At 40.8% G+C, this 23,705-nt stretch overlaps 1 protein-coding gene across 1 annotated transcript in view; it reads left to right on the top strand.

The window, feature by feature from the left end:
- LOC103111740 (vomeronasal type-2 receptor 1-like) overlaps positions 1–23,301 on the top strand; it is a 49,357-nt gene extending 26,056 nt beyond the window's left edge. Inside the window, exons 4-6 of the mRNA XM_060196948.1 lie at positions 3,492–3,719; positions 17,387–17,510; positions 22,125–23,301. Coding sequence (XP_060052931.1) covers positions 3,492–3,719; positions 17,387–17,510; positions 22,125–23,107 — 1,335 coding nt within the window. The 3' untranslated portion in view covers positions 23,108–23,301. The remainder of the gene's footprint in view (positions 1–3,491; positions 3,720–17,386; positions 17,511–22,124) is intronic.
- Positions 23,302–23,705: the final 404 nt, after the last annotated feature.

The following is a 23,705-nucleotide window of genomic DNA, read 5'->3' as shown; positions in this document are numbered from 1 at the left end:
CACCAGTGATTTGGTGGGTTCCTGAAGTTGTTCTAGTCCTGTGTTGTTGTAGTCCCAGGTGGTCTCCTTTGGTATTCCTAGTTGATCTGGGAGAGGAGAGGATAGAAACACAGCTGCTGCTGATCCATAACCCCACCTCCAGAAGCCCCCTTCTTCCTTTTTAAAGAGATTTTTTTTAATTATCTTTATTTATTGGATAGGGACAGCCAGAAATTGAAAGGGTAAGGGAAGATAGAGGGGAAAGAGAAACAGAGAGACACCTGTAGCACTTCATCACCACTTGCAAAGCTTTACCCTGCAGGTGGGGACCATGCACTTGAACTTGGGTCCATGCACATTGTAACATGTGTGCTCAACCAGGTGTGCAATCACTCAGCCTCTATAAGTCACATTTTCGCTTCCCTGGTAGCTTGTAATTTTTTTCTTTGTCTTTAACTTTTGATAAGTTCACGATGATGTGTCTTGGTGTAGGTCCATTTGAGTTTAGGAACTTGGGAGTCCTCTCTGCTTCCTGAACATCCACATCCTGACCATATCCCAAATTTCTGCTAATATTTCTTTGAATATGGTTTCTACTTCCTTATTTCTCTCTTCTCCTTCTGAGGCCCAAATAATTATATTTTCTTTTCTGATGGAATATTTAACCTCTTGAAGAGTTGCCTATTTTTTTTTTCATTAGTGATCTCATAATGATTAACAATGTTGTAAGGTTAACAGGGGTATAATTCCATACAGTTCCCACCATCATAGTTTTGTGTACTATCTCCTCCATTGGAAACTTCCCTATTCTTTATCCCTCTGGAAGTATGGACCAAAATTCTTTATGGGGTGCAGAAGGTGGGAGGTCTTGCTTCTGCAGCTGCTTCTCTGCTGGACATGGGTGTTGGCAGGTGGATACTTACCCCCAGCCTGTTTCTATCTTTCCTTAGTGGGGTAAGGCTCTGGAGAGGTGAGACTCTTTCCCTACTCCTTTGAAGCCAAAGATTGTCATTTTGTCTTCTATGTCTATAAAAGGATTTTAAAAAATGACTTTGTCTTTTCCTCATACTATCCACACTTATTAGCTAAAATTCCATTTCTCTCCCTTTGTTTTATTTATATCAAAATGTGCTCATGGATTTCTATTTAAGAAGATGAATAACCCATAACTTTTCATTATTTACTTTGTTGCTGGAAATGGCTCTGATGTGACTATTGGGAGCCCCTGTGACCTGGCTCCTCCTTCTGACACATTATCAAATCTGAGCATTCCAAGATTCCCTAGACTCATTATACAATTTCTTTTTCCCAGTTGTGAGGATTTGTGGTTTCTCCAAACTGCTGTTTCTATTTACTGAAGAATGTTATTTAGACATCCAAACCCTATGTATTTCCAGACACTGGGAAAGGTGTGTGAAATTCAGAAAAATAATGCAAGTTCTACTTTGAGTGTGATAGGGAGGCATCTGTATTTTAAAGTAAAATTCCAGAGACACTTTTTCATAAGTATCCTTTTATATTGGGGGGCCACTTTTTTTTCCTGCCAGTGTATGTATGTACACACACACACACACACACACACACACTTCCTTCATCTTGACCACCATCATCATTATCTTCTATTTTAGATAGAGACCGAGAGAATGAAAGGGACTATAGCACAGAAGTTTTCTTCAGTGCACTGGGGGTCAGGCCATACAGAATTAAAATTATCAATTTAAAAATCAACAGTTAAGGGGGTCGGTCAGTAGCGTAGCGGGTTAAGCACATGTGGTGCAAAGCGCAAGGACCGGTATGGGGTCCTGGTTCCAGCCCCTGGCTCCCCACCTGCAAGGGGTTGCTTCATAAGCAGTGAAGCAGGTCTGCAGGTATCTATCTTTCTCTCTTCCTCTCTGTCTTCCCCTTCTCTCTTCATTTCTCTCTCTCCTGTCCAACAACAATGACAGCAATAACAACAATAATAACAACAGCAACGATGAACAAGAGCAACAAAAGGGAAAAATATTGCCTCCAGGAGCAGTAGATTTGTAGTGCAGGCACTGAGCCCCAGCAATAACTCTGGAAGCAATAAATAAATAAATAAAAGTAAAAATCAACATGTAATGTGGCTATGAAAAAAGTTCCAAGGGCTAGTGAAATAGTTCACTTGTATAGTGTACTGATTGGCCATGTGCTTGACGTCAACCAGGTTCAAGTCTGGTCCCTACTGCACTGAAAGAAATTTTAGTGCTGTGTTCTCGGTATCTCTCTCAAAAAAAAAAAAAGTCTTAATTTGCCTTGGCAGATTGCCTTTCTGATTATCCTCCAGATAACCTAATTTATTATTTCAACATTTCAGTAGAAAAATTAAATTTGCTCTAAGGGTAATAGATACATCTGAGGATTGTAGAACAAAGAAGATGCCTTTAGGGAGGATCAGGGCTCCACAGGGAGTTAGGGTGAATGCTTGTGCTCCATGACCTTCTTGCTGAATGATGTCAATAAGGTGGAACAGATAAGACCTCATGGCAGAGGCACGTTGCTGAATGTTCCAGGGGCTGGAGAGATAGATCACCAACTAGGGCACCTGCTTTGCCACTCGTGTGACGTTGGGTAGAGTTCTGCCACTGATGATAGCACTGGTTCTATTGTGTCTGTGTCTGTTTGTCTCTCTCAGAAAATTTAGGGAATGGTGAAATTGCACAAGCGTGAGGCCCAAGCCCCCAAAACAATGCTCCATAAACATTTGAAACTTAAAAAAATAAGTTGAATTTACTCTCGCTGGACACAAAGTGACACAACACCCCACACTCTGCAGAGCCGACTCCACTAGCAGGCTCGGTCAGAAACTGTGTGCGGTGACGCCTGAGCACCATGCTGGCCTCGCAGGTTCCCTTCCAGGCTCACTGCCGAGGCTCAGCGTTTCTACCCAGGCTGAGGCCCAGGAGGGAGAGACAGGGTGCAGGTGGGTCAGGTCACCTGGGGGGATGTGGTTGCTGCTGCAGGGGGGAGGCCCTAAGCCATGCACAAGTGTTGAGGAGTACTATGTATTATCTTCATGGCTTAGAGTCTGCTTGTTGTTAGTATTTATCAGGCAAATTCCTATTAAGTTTCTTCAAAACAACAACAATACCCAATTGGATGAGGAGCTTACCCTGTAGATGAAATTAAATTTAATATATTTATTTGGACTCTAACATTTTAATGTAATTAAAATCATGAATATTTAATACAAAGTTACTCCCAAGATAGTTCATAATCTTTTTTTTTTTACTATGTCTTTGAAATTCATTGTATTTTACATTTATAGCCCATCTCAATTTGACCATGTTTCAGTTCTCACATACGGCTAGAAGATCTTGAGACAGACAGTAATAAATAGTGGAAGAGGGAGAAAAAAAATCCAGTCCCACTAGTTAGATATGAGTTTGAAAGTATATATTTTATAAACCTTGTTTCCTAAAAAAGAAATTGATGAGTTACCTCCCCTCCCCTTCTCTTCTTTCCTGTTTTTCTTCTCTTTTCTTTTCTAGTTAATGTACTATATGAAGACACTTAAGTTTACAAGCCAAAATGGAAGGAAAATAGAAATTAATGACAACGGAGATGTGGCTGGATACTATGATATTCTAAACTGGCAATTAAATGATGGTGGAGAGCTCACCTTTGTGAAAGTTGGACGGTTTATGCATGTAGGTGATAAGCATGAATTAGTGATGGAAAAAGGTGCAATACTATTCTGGAACACCGAATTATCAGAGGTGAGCCTTACTTACTTATATACACAGAGAATGCAATTTGCATAATTTCAGGTGCTGTAAAATTTCTCAAACACGGTGAATGTATTTTCTCTTTCTTTTTCCTCCAGGATTATTGCCGGGGCTTGATGCCTGCACTATGAATCCACTGCTCCTGGAGGCCGTTTTTTACCCCATTTTTGTTGCCCTTGTTGTTATTGCTGTTGTTGTTGGATAGGAAAGAGCGAAATGGAGAGAAGGGGGAAGACAGAGAGGGGGAGAGAAAGATAGACACCTGCAGACCTGCTTCACTGCTTGGGAAGCAACACCCCTGCAGGTGGGGAGCTGGTGGCTTGAACTGGGATCCATATGCTGGTCCGTGAGCTTCATGCCAAGTGCGCTTGACCAGTTGTGCTACTGTCCAGCCCCAGTGAAAGTATTTTCTGCATATAGATTCAGGGCTTTTGTTTTCAGAACTTTTTTTTTAAAGTTATGGTTTTAAAAGTTCTCTTATTTTACTTTTATTATTCAAGTACTTTACCCACACTTTGGTCTCCTTCGCCTTTTATTTTACTCATTTTCTCATTTTTTGCCTTTTTCTTTATCTCATCTCTTTAATTTTGCATGACTTGAGACCAATGTCTCTATCCTTTAAAAAATTATATTGGAGATTTAATATTGATTTACTGACAAGATAACAGGGGTTAATTCCACATCTTTCCCACCCAACTCTGTGTCCCCATTTCCTCCATTGGAAGTTGCGTTAGTTCTCCCAAGGTCACAGATAGGGGTTGATTATTATTTCTATATCAATATATCTATATACCTATATATCTATATATCTATATATGCCCATTTTTCCTTATGGTCCTGTCTTCCTTACTAAGGCACACCTACTACTTTTGAGTGTTTTCCCTTTTTTATTTATTATTATTATTTCTTATTTTCTCTTCTCTGGATCCTGAAGGAACTGGAGTTCAGAGACCTCTGATCATCTTCCCCCTATCATTTCTCTTTTTGTAGATATGGACCAAATTTCTTTATGGGGTCCAGAAGGCGAAAGTTCTGGCTTCTGTAATTGCTTCTCTGCTGGATATGGGCATTGGTAGGTCAATCCATACCCCCAGCCTGTTTCTGTCTTTGTCTTACATTGTCTCTATTCTATTCCCATTAAAATACAGTTTTTGAACATTTTAACTTTTAAATTCTGGAATGGTTTTATTATTTAGTTTCTTTTCTGAATAAAATGAAAAGTTTATTTTAATTGCTTCCAGTTTTGTATCTATTTCTTTTTTTGGTTTTGTTTGCCTTTTTTTTTTTTCTTTCAGAGCACTGCTAAGATCTGGCTTATGGTGGCAGGAGGATTGAACCTGGGACCACAGAGTCTCAGGCATTGAGGACTATTTATATAGCCACTATGTTATCTCCCGAACCTTCTTTTTTTTTTTTTTTAATTTTTTATTTAAGGATTAGTGAACAAAAGCATAAGGTAGGAGGGGTACAACTCCACACAATTCCCAACACCCAATCCCCATAACCCACCCCCTCCCCTGATAGCTTTCCCATTCTCTATCCCTCTGGGAGCATGGACCCAGGGTCGTTGAGGGATGCAGAAGGTAGAAGGTCTGGCTTCTGTAATTGCTTCCCCGCTGAACATGGGCGTTGACTGGTCGGTCCATACCCCCAGTCTGCCTCTCTCTTTCCCTAGTAGGGTGTGACTCTGGGGAAGCTGAGCTCCAGGACACATTGGTGGGGTCTTCAATCCAGGGAAGCCTAGCCAGCATCCTGGTGGCATCTGGAACCTGGTGATTGAAAAGAGAGTTAACATATGAAGCCAAACAATTTGTTGAGCAATCATGGATCCCAAGCTTGGAATAGTGGAGAGGAAGTGTTAGGGAGGTACTCACTGCAAACTCTAGTGTAGTCCTGCTTTCAGGTATATATTTTGCAGTAGTTTATGGATACGTGTGCACATAAGCTCTCTCTCACAGAAACTGGTGTGTATCTAGGTTATGGGACTTTGTTAGAAAGTGAACTACCTGAGATGAAATTAGAGTGTACTATTAAAGGAAAGGTCTCACCCGAGTAATGAAGCTGAAGGGTTGTCATTCCACACGTGAAGTCTCTGGATACATTCTGAGGTGAAGCATGTTGAGGTAGCAATCGTTGCTTTGGTTAGGTTGTTATCAGCAGATGCAATGTTATTTGGTTTGGATTGGGAGATGCATACGGGAAGGTGGGCCCTATCCAAGGGTTCCAGGACTGGGGGAAGTAGGGGCTCTATAGTGAAGATGTGAGGTTCCTGCTGTCTTAGGGTTCAAAAAGACACTCAATAGTTAATATTATCATCACATTATTTGTTAATTGGGTTAACTTTGAAAAGTCCCTTTTTTTATGGTTTGCTGGACAGTACCCAGTATCTTGTATATAGCTGTGCTATTGGAAGCTTCTAATCTACTTGGTCTAGGCTTTTGAGAGAGTCCGCATATCAAATACATAGCCTATATATTAAAAAGATTCAGTTTGTCTTTTGAGAAACTTTGAGACATACAATTGATTTCCCCCTCTCATATTAATTAGCTACTGATTTATATGTCTACATTTTGCTAGGAGTGTACATAAACACCATTCCCACCACCAAAGGACTGTGACCCATCCCTCCCGCCCACTCCCACCCCCCACTGGCCCAGGAAGCTACATGCCTACCCCTCACCACTGGGTTTTTACTTTGGTGCCCTACTTACAATTTGATCAGGTCCTGCTTTTAGTTTCCCTTTCAGATCTTCTTAGTCAGCTTCTGTTGATGAGTGGGATCATCCCATACTCATCTTTATCTTTCTGACTTAGTTCACTTAACATAATTCCTTCTAGCTCTGTCCAAGATGGGTCAGAGAAGGTGGGTTCATTGTTCTTGATAGCTGCATAGTATTCCATTGTGTATATATACCACAGCTTTCTCAGCCACTCATCTGTTGTTGGGCACCTGGGTTGCTTCCAGGTTTTAGCTATTATGAATTGTGCTGCTATGAACATAGGAGTACACACCTCTTTTTGGTTGGGTGTTATGGAGTCCTTGGGGTATAACCCCAGGAGAGGAATTATTGGGTCATATGGAAGGTCCATGTCTAGCCTTCTGAGAGTTTTCCAGACTGCTCTCCACAGAGGCTGTACCAATTTACATTCCCACCAGCAATGTAAAAGGGTTCCTCTGTCCCCACATCCTCTCCAGCATTTGTTGCTGCTGTCCTTTTTGATGTATGCCATTCTTACAGGAGTGAGGTGGTATCTTAGTGTTGTCTTGATTTGCATTTCTCTGATAATCAGTGACCTAGAGCAGTTTTTCATATGTTTGTTAGCCTTTTGGATCTCCTCTGTGGTGAATGTTTTGTTCATTTCCTCTGCCCATTTTTGGATGGGGTCATTTGCTTTTTTGCGGCTAAGTTTGCTGAGCTCTTTATATATTTTGGTGATTAGTTTCTTGTCTGATGTCTGGCATGTGAAGATCTTCTCCCATTCTGTGAGGGGTCTCTCTGTTTGTTTAGTAGTTTCTTTGGATGTGCAGAAGCTTTTCAATTTGATGTAGTCCCATTGGTTTGCTTCTGCTTTGGTCTTCCTTGCAATTGGGTTTGATTCATCAAAGATGTCCTTGAGGTGTATGTGGGAAAGTGTTTTACCAATGTTTTCCTCTAAGTATTTGATTGTTTCTGGTCTGACATCTAGGTCTTTGATCCATTTGGAGTTGATTTTTGTTTCTGGTGAGATAAAGTGGTTCAATTTCATTCTTCTGCATGTTTCAACCCAGTTTTCCCAGCACCATTTATTGAAGAGAGCCTCCTTTTTCCATTTAATCCTTTGGGCCCCCTTATCAAAGATTAGATGCCCATAGGTGTTGGGATTTACTTCTGGGCTTTCAATTCTGTTCCACTGGTCTGTATGCCTATTTTTGTTCCAGTACCATGCTGTTTTGATGATGATGGCTTTATAATATAGTTTAAGGTCTGGGAGTGTGATGCCTCCATTTCTGTTTCTTTTCCTTAAGATGGTTTTGGCAATTCTAGGTGTTTTCAGGTTCCAGATAAATGATTGTAGTGTTTGTTCTATTCTCTTAAAGAAGCCTGGTGGAACTTTGATGGGTATTGCATTAAATTTGTATATGGCTCTGGGGAGAATATTCATTTTGATGATATTTATTCTTCCAATCCATGAGCATGGGATATCTTTCCATTTCTTGGTATCAGTTTCTATCTCCTTGAGTAGCGACTCATAGTTTTCAGTATACAAGTCTTTCACTTCTTTGGTCAACTTTATTCCAAGGTATTTGATTGATTTTGCTGAAACAGTAAATGGGAGTGATTTCTGGATGTCTTCTTCTTCAGATTTAGTGTTTGCATAAAGAAATGCCACTGATTTTTGTACATTGATTTTGTAGCCTGATACCTTGCTATATTGCCTAACAACTTCCAGTAATTTTCTACTGGATTCTTTAGGTCTTTCTATGTATACTATCATATCATCTGCAAATAGTGAGAGCTTGACTTCTTCCCTTCCAATCTGTATCCCTTTGATTTCTTTCTCTTGCCTGATTGCTATGGCAAGAACTTCCAATACTATGTTGAAGAGTAACGGTGACAGTGGACAGCCCTGTCTAGTCCCCGATCTGAGGGGGAATGCTTTCAGCTTCTCTCCATTGAGTATGATGTTGGCTGTAGGTTTGCTATATATAGACTCCACTATCTTGAGGAATTTCCCATCTATTCCCATTTTCTGTAGAGTTTTGAGCATGAATGGGTGTTGGATTTTTTCAAAGGCTTTCTCTGCATCTATTGAGATAATCATGTGGTTTTTGGCTTTGCTTTTATTGATGTGATGAATGACATTGATTGATTTACGGATGTTGAACCAGCCTTGCATTCCTGGGATGAATCCCACTTGGTCATGATGAACAATCTTTTTGATGTGTTGTTGTATCCGGTTGGCCAAGATCTTGTTTAATATTTTGGCATCTATGTTCATCAGAGATATTGGTCTGTAGTTTTCCTTTTTTGTTCTGTCCCTATCAGCTTTTGGTATCAGGGTGATGTTGGCTTCATAAAAGGTGGAAGGGAGTATTCCTGTTTCTTCAATCTTATGGAATAGCTTAAGAAGTATGGGTATTAACTGTTTCCTGAAAGTTTTGTAGAATTCATTTGTGAAGCCATCTGGTCCAGGACTTTTGTTGTTGGGGAGATTCTTAATAACGGTTTCAATTTCTTTGTCTGTGATTGGTGCATTTAGATTTTGTAGTTCTTCTTGGTTCAGTTTTGGAAGTGCATAGGTTTCTAGGAATTGTTCCATTTCTTCCAGATTCTCTAGCTTGGTGGCATATAGTTCTTTATAGAAGTTTCGCAGAATTCTCTGGATTTCTGTGGTGTCAGTTGTGATATCTCCTGCATCGTTTACAATTCTATTAATTTGAGTCTTCTCTCTTTTTTGTTTGGTGAGTCTGGCTAGGGGTTTGTCAATTTTGTTTAATCTTTCAAAGAACCAACATTTGGCTTCATTGATCTTTTGTATGGTTCTTTTATTTTCGATGTTGTTTATTTCTGCTCTAACTTTAGTGATTTCTGTCCTCTGGTTGCTTTAGGGTTCCTTTGTTCCTCTTCCTCTAAGTCCTTGAGGTGTGTAGTAAGGTCGTTCATTTGGGCTTCTTCTTGGTGTTTAATATGTGATTGTATGGCTATAAGTTTCCCTCTCAGTACTGCTTTCGCTGTGTCCCAAATATTTTGATAGGTTGTGTCTTCATTTTCATTAGTTTCCAGGAACATTTGAATTTCCTGTTTGAGTGAGTCTCTGACCCAGTGGTTCTTAAGGAGCATGTTGTTTAGTTTCCAAATTCTATGTCTTTTAATAATTTTCCGTTTGTTGTTAAAAGTTAGTTTTACTCCACTGTGGTCTGAGAAGATACTTGGGATGATTTCAATGCTCTTGAATTTATTGATGCTGTCTTTGTGGCCTAACATGTGGTCTATCCTTGAGTATGTGTTATGTGGATTTGAAAAGAAGGTGTATTCCAGTTTTTTGGGGTGGAGGAGTCTGAAAATGTCCAAGAGGTCTAGTCTGTCAATCTCTTCATTCAATTCTCTTGTATCTTTATTGGTTCTCTGCTTTGTTGATCTGTCTAAGTGTGAGAGTGGGGTATTGAAGTCTCCCACTATTATTGTATTACTATTGATGTATTTTTGAAATTCTTTCAGTAGGTGTTTAATGTATTTAGATGGTCCCTCGTTGGGTGCATAGATGTTAATAATTGTTAAGTCTTCTTGGCTGATTGATCCTCTAATCATTATGTAATGTCCTTGCCTATCTTTTATTACTTTATTTAATTTAAAATCTATCGTGTCTGAGATGAGAATGGCTGTTCCTGCCCTTTTTTGTGGACCGTTAGCCTGTATGATAGTTTTCCATCCTTTCACTTTAAGTCTGTGTTTATCTTGTTGTGACAGATGGGATTCTTGCAAGCAGCATATGGTTGGGTTATGTTTTCTGATCCATCCCCCCACCCTGTGCCTTTTGATGGGTGAGTTTAAGCCATTGACATTTATTGATATTATGGATTTAATGTATTGTAGTGCCATTGTTCTAAAAAACGATTTGTTTACTCTGATATATTACAAGTATTATAGTGATGTTCTTGTTTATAAGAGGTCTTTTAGTACCTCTTTCAGGGCCGGCTTGGTGATAGTTGCCTCCTTTAACTGTTGTTTGTCTAAGAAGGTTTTGATCCCTCCATCTAGCTTGAATGAAAGTCTAGCAGGATATATTATCCTTGGTTGAAACCCTTTTTCGTTCAGGGCTAGATAGATATCTTGCCACTCCCTTCTGGCTTTTAGAGTTTGAGTGGAGAAATCTGCAGAAAGTCTTATGGGTTTTCCCCTGTATGTGACTTTTTGTTTCTCTCTTGCAGCCTTTAGGATCCTTTCTTTATCCTTACTTCTTCTCATTGTGACTATGATGTGTCTTGGTGTTTTCAGGTCTGGGTTGATTCTGTTTGGTACTCTCTGGGCCTCTTGCACCTTGATATCCTTTCTGTTATTCAGGTCTGGGAAATTTTCTTGTATTATTTCCTCTAGAATGTTTGCTTCCCCTTCCTCTCTTTCTTCCTCTGGCAGGCCAATTATACGAATGTTACTTCTTTTGAGATCATCCCATATGTCTCTGTTGTTGTTTTCAGTGTCTCTCAATCTCTTTTTAAGCTCTTTCACCTCTTTCTTAGTTTTCTCTAACTCATCCTCTGTCTGACTAATTCTGTTTTCTGCTTCTGTTAGTCTGCTTTCCCTTGCCTCAGCTTCTTTCTTCATTACAGCTATTTCAGCTTTCAGTTCTCTAATTGTCTCAAGATAATCAGTATTTTCCTTGGGTGTCTCAACTGTTGTTTCCCTAATACTGCCATTCCTTTCCTCCAATGTTGTTTTCATTTCTGTGATTAATAAGTTTATTATTGCTTGCATACTTTTCTTATCTATGGTTACTTCTGATTGATTTATGGTTTCTTCTGGGCTCTTGTCTTCATTCATTGGGGTAGCAGTTTTATTTGTTTTTAATCTACCCATTTTTTTTTATTTATGTGTTTCTCTCTCTTTTTTTTTTTTTAATGCTCTGTTGTTCCTCAGTTGTTGTGTTTTGAGCACAAGTAGCACTGTACTAAATACCTTTATGACAATTGCACTCACCAACCTCCGGAATTACAGTAGCAACTGAAGTAAGTATTGAAGGAGTTTAATCGTTACCAGTTAGCCAAAAAATTTCTCCAGTCCGTGAAAAAATAGTAACCAAATCCCAGTGAAGAAAGAGAAAAGAAAGAGAGGATAGCAAGAATAGACAGTTATGCAAATCTACTATCCATTGTATATTCTAGGGGTAACAAGAGTGTAAAGGGAACTAGAGCAGAGATACACACATAGAAAGTCCACTCTGGGTCAGATTTCTTCCCCAAAGTAATTCACAAATTCAGAAAGGCAAAGAAGAAAGAAGTGTATGACAAGATAAAAAATAATAATAATAATAAAAAATAAAAAAAGAGATAGAGAGAGATAAGAGAGAGAAAAGGGAGAATATAAGAAGAAGGGTTGTAATTAAAGAGCAGTGCGAGGAACTTCCCAAATGTGTGTCAGTGAGTTTAAAAAACAAAACAAAACAAAAAAAACACCCTGTTTGGTGGTATGGGGTATCCTGCTAGTAGCTGGTCCCAGGCACTGCTTATGGTGGTGGTGGGGCGGGGGGGAGCGGCGGGAAGGATGTATGCTTGAAAATTAAAAGGAAGAAAAAAGAATTTTTTTCCCCTACTCTAATTCTTAACCCAAATTAAGTTATAGACACCTCCCTGGTATGACCTCTGTGGCCCCTTATTGGCTGGCCTGCTAAAGGCAGAAAATCCTATTGTTTACACGAGATGTGTCCGGAGCTCAAAGGCTAGCCGCTTCTCCATCGTCCGCCATCTTCCGGGAAACCCCCCCCTCCAGACTTTTTTAAAGGATTTCTCAAAAATGAAAACTAGCTCCAAATCCTTTGATCCAATGAGAGCTATACTCAAGAAGTCTTTGGATCTGCTCTCAGGGTCGCGGTGGACCCTGGATTCTCCCAAGAGGAAGCCCCCGAGCTAAAGTGCTCTCTCCGGGTCCTCTGCCCTCCGCGCTCTGCAACCGGCGGAGGAGCCGCCTTCCTGGGCGGGCGGAGGACAATGCCCGGCGCACTCTCCTTGCCCGGCGCCCTGGGAATTCTGGAGCCCCGCTAGTCCGTGTCACCTTTACTCTAATTCTTAACCCAAATTAAATTGTACCCACTCTTTGGTGTCACCCCTTATTAACTGGCCTGCTAAAGGCAGAAAATCCTACCGTTGCCGACGATGCGGTCAGAGCGCTCGCTGTCAGCAACTTCTCAGGCCGCCATCTTCCTCTCCCTCCCCGAACCTTCTTTTTTTGTTTCTAAGTAAGTCAAGATGTTTTTAGAGACCTCCAAGTGCTTTCCCAAGGATACTTACAGTGCTAGAATGCTTATGTGAACTGCTGTGCTACACCATTTTACTTAATAGTTTTATGCATATAGGTGAGCATGTATATGCTGGAGAGGACTTTTAATCTCCCATGTAAACTGACTTTAACCTTGTGTTTCTACTCACAATGAACTGACATTGAGGCACAACCTGATGTGTGTCACTTTATGGACACAAATGGTGGTTTTGGGTAGCTTACAGTTGTACTTTAAGGTTGTCTCCTGTTGTTTAGAATGAAGAGCAGTTTACTGAAGAGGTGACTTTTTTAAATTTAATAATGATCGACAAGATTGTAGGATAAAAGGGGTACAATTCCACAAAATTCCCACTACCAGAGTACTGTATTCCATATATAGTACCCTTCATTGGAAACTTTCCTATTCTTTGTTCCTCTGGGAGAATGGATCCAGGATAATTATGGGGTACAAGGGCCCCAGATCAAATAAATGAGGTTTACAGTCAACAATATTTATATACTTTCTCCATCTTTGGGAGCTACTCTCCTCCCTGATCTTGCTTTCTGTTCATATTTCCAATTCTGATACCATCTCCCCAGACAATACCTTTAGCCCACATGCATGTTAGCTTTCAGGCTCAGGGAAAAATTAGTAAAGTCCTGGGTCACTTGGAATATACCTAAAATAGACCTACCAGCTTTTTCCAAAGAGGTGACTTTTGTGGTAAGGTAGGAAGCTTAATGTGACATAATATGGTTTAGTCTTGATGAACCACAGGGATAAGTGGCTACTGAGATGTAATAGAAAAGAAGTACATGGAAAATAAAAAGTCTTACAGAATCAAGACTTCATGATGATGGAGTTTGAGACCTTTTTTTTTGCAATGGTCTTCTCTGTGTCCAGCCGTTGTAGGTTCTCCGATCCCCTTCAAAAGATATGTTTTTCAAAGTTGTTCTGGGATGTTGTTGAGGTAAGGTTTGAGGAGTAGTTCCTTTGGCTTTGCAAGTCAACTGTTCACCCTTTATAAAAAGCTATTATTGGGGCTTGGACCTAGCTCCCTTTACCACATAGGAGGCCTGGGTTTAGTCCTGAGTCAAGCTTCAGGAGCAGTAGAGCTGTGTTGTGGTGTTTCTCTTTCTCCTTCACAGTCTCTCTTCCTTTCTGTTTCCCTCTACATGAAAATAAAACCCTTTCACAGACCATAGAGTTTTCTTCCTTGATCTCATGTGGTTCTGGGCATGAATCCTAGGGCCTTACACCTAGAAGGCATGTGCTTTATGACTGGGCTCACTGTTTACTCTTCATGACTATTAGGCTTTTTCTTCCTCTTCCTTTCATAGCCACAGGATAGTAATGCATATAGTCTGTGTCTACTGTTGTCAGGGAGAAGCCAGACCCTAGGCACACAGTGGACCATGTGGACACCTGGCAATACTGGTAGGGCAGGAGCCCCAGCACTTGCTGGACAGCTGAACTTTTCACCCTTCCTACAATATCAGTTCTCAGAGAACAGGACTTCAGGGCTCTGATATTCTGGTTTTTTGTTCACTACAGGGTGATATGGAGTGTCACAGGAAAATGATAAGGTGGTGGGGAGGAAGGCAGTGGCGTTTAATGTCCTTGCGACTCTCAGCCTGGATGGTTTTTAGGGGAGAGAACTGAAAGTGGAGTCTGTATGGTGTTCCTTTTTTACTGTCAGGTGACTTTTTGCTTGTGTGTGTGTGTGTGTGTGTGTGTGTGTGTGTGTGTGTGTGTGTGTGTGTGTGTGTTTTACCAGAGCACTGCTCAGCTGTGGCTTATGGTGGTGAGGGGAATTGAATCTGGGTCCTTGGAGCCTCAGGCATAAGAGTCTCTTTGCATAAACATTATGCTATCTACCCCCACTACAACTTTTTGCTTTCTTTTCTTTCCATCCTTCCTTTTTCTCCTTCCATCCTTCCTTCTTTCCTTCCTTCCTTCCTTCCCTCCTTCCTTCCTTCCTTCCTTCCTTATAGAGATAGGAAGAAAAAGAGTGAAAGAGACCAACATTGAAGCTTCCTTCAATGCAGCAAGGGCTGGACTTGAACTTGGGTTGTACACATAACAAAGCAGTACACTATCCAAGTGGGCTATTTCATTAGCCCAATGATTTTTTTTTTGTGTGTGTGTGTGACATCTCTCTCTTTCGTGAGTTTGGGTCTCATTCGTGCATGATTTCATGACTCCTGGACCCCTTTTTCATTCAGATATATAGAGAGGAAGAGATAAGAGAGGAAGATTGGAGAGATTGCACAGCACCACCAGTACTTCCTCCTGTGCCAGAGCACTTCTCAATATCTAAGGAAATGCCCATACTGATGGGAAAGGTAGAGGAAGCAGAACTATGTAAAACAAGTAAAAGAACCCAATGAAGCCAGGAGAAAATACGTTTCAAGGAGGGGTTGATCCAGAATGCCAGTATTGAAGCAGTGAAGGAGCATGTGGCTAGAAGAGGAGCTATCAGGTGTGGCAGGAAGCATCTCAGGGAGGCAAGTGTGTTGGAAGCTAGATCAGGAGGATTGAAGAAGGAAAGGATGCTGAGAACAGGGAAGAAAATATACGGCATCAACTAATTGTTCATGTTGGTCTTCAAAGTCACATAGTATTTCTCAGAAGACAGTGAAGAGGAGGAAATCTAATTAATCCTATGAGAGATATCTCTCTCCCTACTTAGAATAAACCCATTATTGTGTATAGAATTTCCCTTTTCAGTAACATGTATACATACCATAATTGAGTACATTCTACTGGGTGAGCCATCTCTCAGACCTTCATTGCCATTTTCCACTGACCCTCTATGACACACTTTATTTACTTATATATTTATTTATTTATTTTTGTCTCCAGGGTTATTGCTGGGGCTCATTGCTGGCACTATGAATTCACTGCTCCTGGAGGCCATTTTATTTTTCCCCATTTTGTTATCCTTGTTATTGCTGTTGTTGTTGTTGGATAGAACAGAGAGAAATCAAGAGAGGAGGGGAAGACAGAGGAGGACAGAAAGGTAGACACCTGCAGGTGGGGAGCTGGGGGCTCAAACTGGGATCCTTTTCGTGCCATATGCACTTAACTGCGCTAATACCTGGCCCCCGAATGACACACTTCTTTATTTTAACTTTTAACATTTATTTTTAAGGATTTAATAATATTTTATAAGATCATAAGACTATAGGTACATAGTTTCACACTGTAACCCCCACCGCAGTTCTATGTTCTCTCCTTCCCAGATCCTGGAACCCCCTTCCCACCAAGGATAACCACCATAGTTTTCACAAGTCATAGTAACAATTTGACTATTTTTTTTTATTTTTTGACAAGCTCAGGTGTTTCAGTTCTTTATATTGCATAGAAGTATAAAACTATCCAGTAGTTGTCTTCAGAGAAATACAGGTCATTTGGTAACAGATACAAACTACAGCAACAAAAACCTTTAAACACAAATGCTACATTAAGTAATCTCAAGGTATTTTATATAGTAAGGATAAAACAAGATGTAAGAAACATTGAAAAGAGTGAAAAAGAGAGATTACATTAATAAAAAGATATAGATGACTGTATGCATGTAAATATATATCATACATAAAAGTATTATATATAACTTATTATTTATGTATTAGTATACATAAATACATATAAGAGGTTTTTTGTTGCTTCCAGAGTTATCACTGGAGCTGAGTGCCAGCACTAGCAATCCACTACTCCCAGAGGCCATCTTTTTTTTTTCTTTCCATTTTTGTTGCTGTTCATGTTGTTGTTGGATAGGACAGAGAGAAATCAAGAGTGGAGAGGAAGGCAGAGAGGGGGAGAGAAAGACAGACTCCTGCAGACCTGCTTCATAGTTTGTGAAGCGACTCCCTTGCAGATGGAGAGCTGGGGTGTCCTTGTGTTTTGCACTATGTGCACTTAACCCACTGTGCTACCACCTGGCCCCCAAGAGAAACCTTTTAAAGTTGCTTCTGCTTCACTATTCTTTGCCCTGCAAGACTATCATTCAAATATTAAGGAGCAATGAAAACAGTACCAGACATTCAAAAGTTAAAGGAGTTTCCATCAGCAAACCTTCCTTGCAAGAGTTACTGAAAAGAATGCTACAGAGAAAGAAATAGGGAATGTTTAATTCTCAACAAGGCACTAAACAGTTAAAAAGACCCAAAAACACAAGCCATAGAAATAAAGACAACTTTAAAATATGAAAAGGGAGAAAGGAATGGACGGGGGATGTGCAAGTAGAGAAGCTTTTACATGTTTATTTTGAATGTTTTACCCCCCGCCCCCATGACTGTATGGGAAGAAGACTAATATATCCTACATTAACTGTAGGACACACTTCTATCTTTCACACTATTTTGGGAAAACCTTGCAGAAAAGTAATATTTTTCAAGCTCTCAACTTGATTCTTGGGGTGACAAGTCCTCACAGGCAGAAGCATTTGACAAATTATATGCTCCCCAGAGTCCCATGGGCAAGGAGCCTGGTATGTGCTATCAAGGTAAAAAATAGATGGTTGTTGAATTAGCTTCTAGCAAAATCCCCACCTTGGGATCCATCTGCTTATTCTCTTTGCCACTTCTCTGGGTTTCCAAATATATCAGAAAACTTTCCCAGGAATCCCAGGTGGTAACTCTTTGACTCCTGAGTGGTGGAGATGAAGATTTGTTAATGTGATTTGGTTACATTTACCTTTCAAGCTCCCCAACTCTGTGTGTACTGAGGTGTGTCAGCCTGGGACCCGGAAGGGGATTCGTCAAGGGGAGCCTGTCTGCTGCTTTGACTGCATCCCGTGTGCAGAAGGATACGTGTCAGAGGAGCCAGGTAGAGATAACCATTCGCTTTCAATTAGATGAACTTGTTTTGGCAAAGTGGGCCTTGAGACCTTCTTTATAAATCGGATAGGAGAGTTTAGAAATCATTATGATCCATTAAACAATTAGGTGATGTATGCAGTGCTAAATGGCATAATACTAGAGCAAAGTTGCAACATTTGGGAAAAAAAATCCTGCCACCATGTGTTTATGAGAGGAAAGTGCAATATGTGTAATATGAGTACAGGAGTTCACAGAAGTATTTTATTTATTTGACACTTCAGTTATCAGTGGGGTTCAGTGGCTATACGTGTGACTCAACTGCTCCTGATGGCCATTTTTCTCCTTTCCTCTAGACAGAGGGTTAGTGGCAGAGGAGGTAGATAGAAAGAAAGGAAGAGATAGACAAAGAGGAACGTCAAAGCACAGCTCTCCTGCCGGTGGAGCCTCCCTCTAACAGGTGCGCCCATGTAGTGGCCTGAGGCTTGAAGGCAGATCCTCATGCGTGGTAATGTGTGTGCCCTCCTGAGTGAGCCACCTGCCAGCCCCTTTAAATTATTTAAATCCTGTAGTAGAATTAATAGTGCGGTTAACACTCACAATGGGAATCAGCAAATTACTGCTATGTGTTTTACTGAATCATCTGTAATTTGGAACTATAAGATCCTACCCCTGGAGACAGTTTGTTTAAGGTCATCCTACCCCAGGTTGGCAGGTCAGATGGATTCTGTAATGAGTGCTTCATGACGTCTTCACTACAACTTGTGGGTTTCTGTTTTGAGTGACCTGAGTTATTTAGTTTGACTTCATGTGCTTAATCTGGGTGCAACATGTTGGTGCAAGTTTGGTTTTATCATTATGTTTTATTATAGATAACACACTTGGTACTTTTCTTTTGCCAAAAGGCCATCAATAGCAATTTATTTGAGTGAATTTTAAAAACAAGCTAAGACTTGCCTTCGAATGGCTGGATCCCCTGTGGTCCTCTCAGATTGCCACGGAGAGAAGTCCTATTAAAAAGTCAGAAGGGGTTGCTGGGAGTTCTAGTCTTCATTTGTATCATTCAGAGAACATGAAAGAGAGTGACCAGAAAGTCACCTCACATAGCTTTCCTTATGACCCAGTAGTCTCCTTAGAGCCACACAGTATGTGCCCCAGACATTGTTTAGCCTCGGCCAGGCTCCTTGTTAGTTTCCTTTCCCTTCTTCTTCTATCTGGTCTCTCAAATCTGCACCTGGAGAGTAGGGAGGGGAATCGCTGAGTGAGCAAGGGCTAAATTCTCACAAGTTGGTGGAGCCTGTGTCAGAGGGAAAACTGGAAACTCTTATTTTGTGACCTGGGAGGTAGCACAGTGAATAAAGCATTGGACTCTCAAGCACGAGGTCCTGAATTGGATCCCTGGAATTACATGTGCCAGGCTTATTCTTTGGGTCTCTCTCTTTTTCATAAATAAATATTACTTTAAAAAAGAGAACACTATTTAATGAACCTCACTGCTGTCACAAGTCTCTTGCTTGTTTCACTTTAGAAGCTTTAATTTCACTGTTGATGGGAAGTTGATCATTATTGGATTTGTGAGGCTACACACCTTCCTTGATATATATATATGTTTGTCCGAGGGAGACAAATGACTTTTCCTGCCTTAGCATGCTCTGCTCCATGCTCATTAGGTCGGTTCCATTTTCATTAGATCAGAGGGAGTGCATACAGTGTGGTGAAGACTATTGGTCAAATGCACAAAAGAACAAGTGTGTGCTCAAGGAGGTGGAATTCCTTGCTTATGACGAGTGTGTAGACATACTGGCTGATAGATGTTCTCTCAGGCAGTACTTGGACCCCACTGGACCCCTAAGAAATGGTTAATATAGGACCTTAGCCAGACCTTGATGGAAATGTTCCATTTAAATGATAGGAAGTTCACCCCATCTGTCTAATCTGGAATGATCACCTTTAAAACCAATATTAAATATAGAGCTCAATACACTTTCAAGTATATATATATACTTTATTTGATAGAACAGAGAGAAGTTGAGAGGGAAGGTGGGAATAGAGGGAGAGAGGGAGACAGAGAGACACCTGCAACAGTGCTTCACCACTTTGTGAAGCTTTACCCTTGCAGGTGGGAACCAGGGGTTTGAACCAGGGTCCTTGTGCATGGAAATAAGTTCATTTAGCCAGAGGTACCACCACCCGTCCCCTCACACTTCCCTTATTGTTAATTGGAAGAGAGATGCGATATTACTGGAAGAGACTCCTATGAGAAAGACTAAAACCGTGATCCGGGAGGTGGCACAGTGGATAGGGTATTGGACTCTCAAGCATGAGGTTCTGAGCTCAGTCTCCAGCAGCACATGCACAGGCTGATGTCTGGTTATTTCTCTCTCTCCTCCTGTCTTTCTCATTAATAAATAAATAAAAATCTTAAATAAAAAAAGACTAAGACCTGTGAGGGATACTGAATTTTTTTTCTTTTTCTTTCTTTCTTTTTTTAAAATTTTTTTTAATTTTTTACCAGAGCACTGCTCAGCTCTGGTATATGGTGGTGCAGGGGATTGAACCTGGGACTTGACGGAGCCTCAGGCATGAGAGTCTGTTTGCATAACCATTATGCTATCTACCCCCGCCCGATACTGAATTTCTAAAAGTCAAACTAATCCTCAGTCTGCCATGCCTCCTACAATCATTTTATCACTCCCTTTCTTCTTTGAGATTTTTTAATGTATTCTGTATAAAGTGTTTTCAGTGAGTCTTCCATCACCTTGGGCTGCTGTGGTTATATCCCAGCTTCTGGGGACAACTATATTTCCCTGCATTTAATTCTCTGATCTTTGTTCATTAGGCCATAAGCTTTTATTTTGTCAACAAGGTTATTGCTGGTGTTCAGTGTCTTTATGACTCTACCACTCCTGGTGACTATTTTTGCTTTTTTTTCTTTTAGGTAGAAGGTGAGAGGGAGGGGGAGAGGGAGAGGGAGAGAGGAAAGAGGGAGGGAGAAAGAGAGAGAGAGAGAGAGAGAGAGAGAGAGAGAAGGAGAAGGAGGAGGAGGAAGAGGATACACTACAGCACCATTCCATTGCTCATGAAGCTTCTTTCTGGAGGGTGGCTTAGCTACCTGAACCTGGGCCCTTACAGCTGGTAATGTGTATGCTCTACCAGGTGAGCTAACCACTAGCCCCTAAGTCATTATATTTTTTAAAAACTGATTTTAATTCCAGCAGTATAGTTTATACCTTTATGTGGTGAGTCTGCATATATGTATGAGGCTCATTGTCTTCTCACTATCAAAAAAGCCCCCTCTACATAGTCCTCACATTCCCTTCCTCATTTGCCTCTTGTAGCCACCAGAGTTTTCACCATGTCTAAGAAATAGGCTGTTTTTTTGCTTTATTTTGTCAGTTTGTTTACTTTAGTTATTCATATTCCATGTATGATGAAACAACTGATAATTGTATTTCATGTCCTGATTTTATTCCTTTAATATAACAAACTGAAGTTTCATACATTGTTTGCCCCAAAGCATAATTTCATCTTTTTAATTGAAGAATAATATTCCTTTGAAGATATATCCCATAGCCTCTTTATCTACTCATCTGTTAATAGGCATTTAGGCTGATCTGTATTTTGGTTGCAATGAATAATGCTGCTATTGACAGAGGAGTACAACTATGGTTTCTAGTCCCTGTGTTCATATCATCCAGATAAATCCATAGACACGGTATTTCAGGGTTGCATAAAAGTTCCACTTTAATTTTTAAAAGCTCATTAGACATTTTCTTTTCTTTCTCTCTTTCTTTTGTTTCATCTCTAGCGTTATCATTGGGGTTCAGTGTCAGCACTATGAATCCACTGCTCCCGGAGGCCCTTTTTCTTTTTTTCTTTTTATTAGATAGGATAGAGAGGAGTTGAGAGGGGAGGAGAAGATAGAGAGAGAAAAAAAAAAAAAAAAACAACAGACACCTGCAGACCTGCTGTGATGCCTGTAAACATCCCCCCTGCAAGTGGGGTGGTAGGGGCTCAAACTTGGATCATCATTGTGTGGGTCCGTGCACATAGTACTATGTGCATTTAACTGGATGTGCCACCACCCAGTGTTGGTCCTCATTTGACTTTTTCAATTGCCCGTGGTAAACTATTCTTTATACAGTTTAACTGTGGGGATCTTGATAGCCAGCTCTGAAAGCTTATCTCTCCAAGATGTTTGGTCTTTATCTTTCAGATAATTTCTACCTTATGAATCCTTTCATATTAAGTTCTCAGTTTCTGTTTTCTCAGATCAAGCAGATAATACTAATTTAAATCCCAAGTCAAGAAGACACAGGACTAACACTACAAATTCTCGAATCGTTCTTACTGATTAGCTCCTCTGTAGTCTTCCAGTGCTGCTAGATGGGTTCTTTCTCATTTACAACTTTGCTAAGGATCCTAGTTTATGTCTGGGTGTTGTTTGAGTTCCTCACTTTGCATAGACTGTGACCTATTCCCATTATCCAGAAAGGCATTAACTGAGCCTGGTGTTAGGCCTTGGCTGCTTTGTCAAGTCACAGCCAAGGGAGACAAATGACTTTTGTCTCTTGCCTTAACATGCTCTGCTCCATGCTCACTAGGTCTGTTCTGTTTTCATCAGATCAAAGGGAATGCACAGAATGTGGTGAAGACTATTGGTCAAATGCACAAAAGAACAAGTGTGTGCTCAAGGAGGTGGAATTCCTTGCTTATGACGAGGCCCTGGGATTCACCCTTGTTACTCTGTCCGTCTTTGGGGCACTGATGGTCATGGCCGTGATGCTTGTGTATGTGACACACAGACACACTCCTCTTCTCAGTGCCAGTGACCGGCTGCTGAGCTTCCTCATCCAGGCTTCCCTTGTCATCACGCTGCTGTCCTCCATGCTTTTCATCGGCAAGCCGCACAACTGGTCCTGCGTGACCCGCCAGATGGCTCTGGCACTGGGCTTTGCTCTCTGCCTGTCTTGCATTCTTGGAAAGACCACCACACTGTTTTTAGCCTACAGAATTTCCAAATCCAAAACCAGACTTCTATCCATGCGCCCTCTTTATCGCAAAACCATGGTGCTCACCTCAGTTCTCGTGGAGATTGGCATCTGCACAGCTTACCTGGTGTGGGAACCTCCCAGGGCATACAAGAACATAGATAACCGGAATGTCAGGATCTTTCTGGAATGTGATGAAGGGTCTGTAGAATTCCTGTGCACCATGTTTGGGCTTGATGTCTTCCTGGCCTTGCTGTGTTTTCTCACATCCTTTGTGTCCCGGCAGCTGCCAGATAATTACTATGAAGGAAAGTGCATCACCTTTGGAATGCTGGTCTTTTTCATTGTCTGGATCTCCTTTGTTCCTGCTTACTTGAGCACTAAGGGCAAGTTCAAAGTGGCAGTGGAGATCTTTGCCATCTTGGCATCGAGCTATGGATTACTGGGCTGTCTGTTTCTTCCCAAGTGCTTCATCATACTGCTGAGACCCCAGAGGAATACAGAAGAGACAGTGGGTGGAAGAGTCCCTGCAGTAGACAGGAGCATCCAGCTGACTTCTGCCTCTGTGAGCAGTGAGCTGAACAACACAACGGTGTCAACTGTTCTGAATGACTAGGGCTGTGAGGCTCATGTGTCCCGGGAAACCTTGATGATGACACAGCTCCTCAGTCCCCTTTGGGCTGGTGTTGCAGGAGCTGCTGCTGATCTGGGACAACACTGAGGGCTGGGTTCTGGTGGTGTAGTCTTAGTGTAGTGTTTCAAATCTCATACTGTGAAACCTCCTTTAGCATGAATTAGAATACAGTTCCTATTGAAATTGTAAACACCTTCATATGAACTACTTTGCTGATATTTTCAGCCTTTCCTTATACCTTGGTGCAGGGAATTTATAGTAGAGCATGTGTTAGGCAGAAATAATTCCATATGATAAATCAAAAAATTGAGTTCATGATGAATTTTTTTTTCCTATATTGAACTTGCCTGATCTGAAATTTACTTTAAAATCACTTTCTGAGGAAAGAAAGGCTATCTCATCCTTCATCTTGTTCAAGACTCCCTGAAGCAGGCACACTTATTTTGACTGATGCAGGAGTTATATCTTATATCAGAGTATTGGTTAAGAGAATTTACATATCAGAGAACTCTGTATTATACACAGAATATCAGTGCAGTAGAGATGTAAACAAAATCCAGTTCCTTTCTGAGTCCATAAT

Source organism: Erinaceus europaeus, chromosome 9 (assembly GCF_950295315.1).
Source record: "Erinaceus europaeus chromosome 9, mEriEur2.1, whole genome shotgun sequence".
In the NCBI taxonomy this organism is placed as follows: Eukaryota; Metazoa; Chordata; class Mammalia; order Eulipotyphla; family Erinaceidae; genus Erinaceus; species Erinaceus europaeus.
Note: the sequence above shows the minus strand (reverse complement) of the source record. Positions and strands in the feature narration are given on the sequence as shown.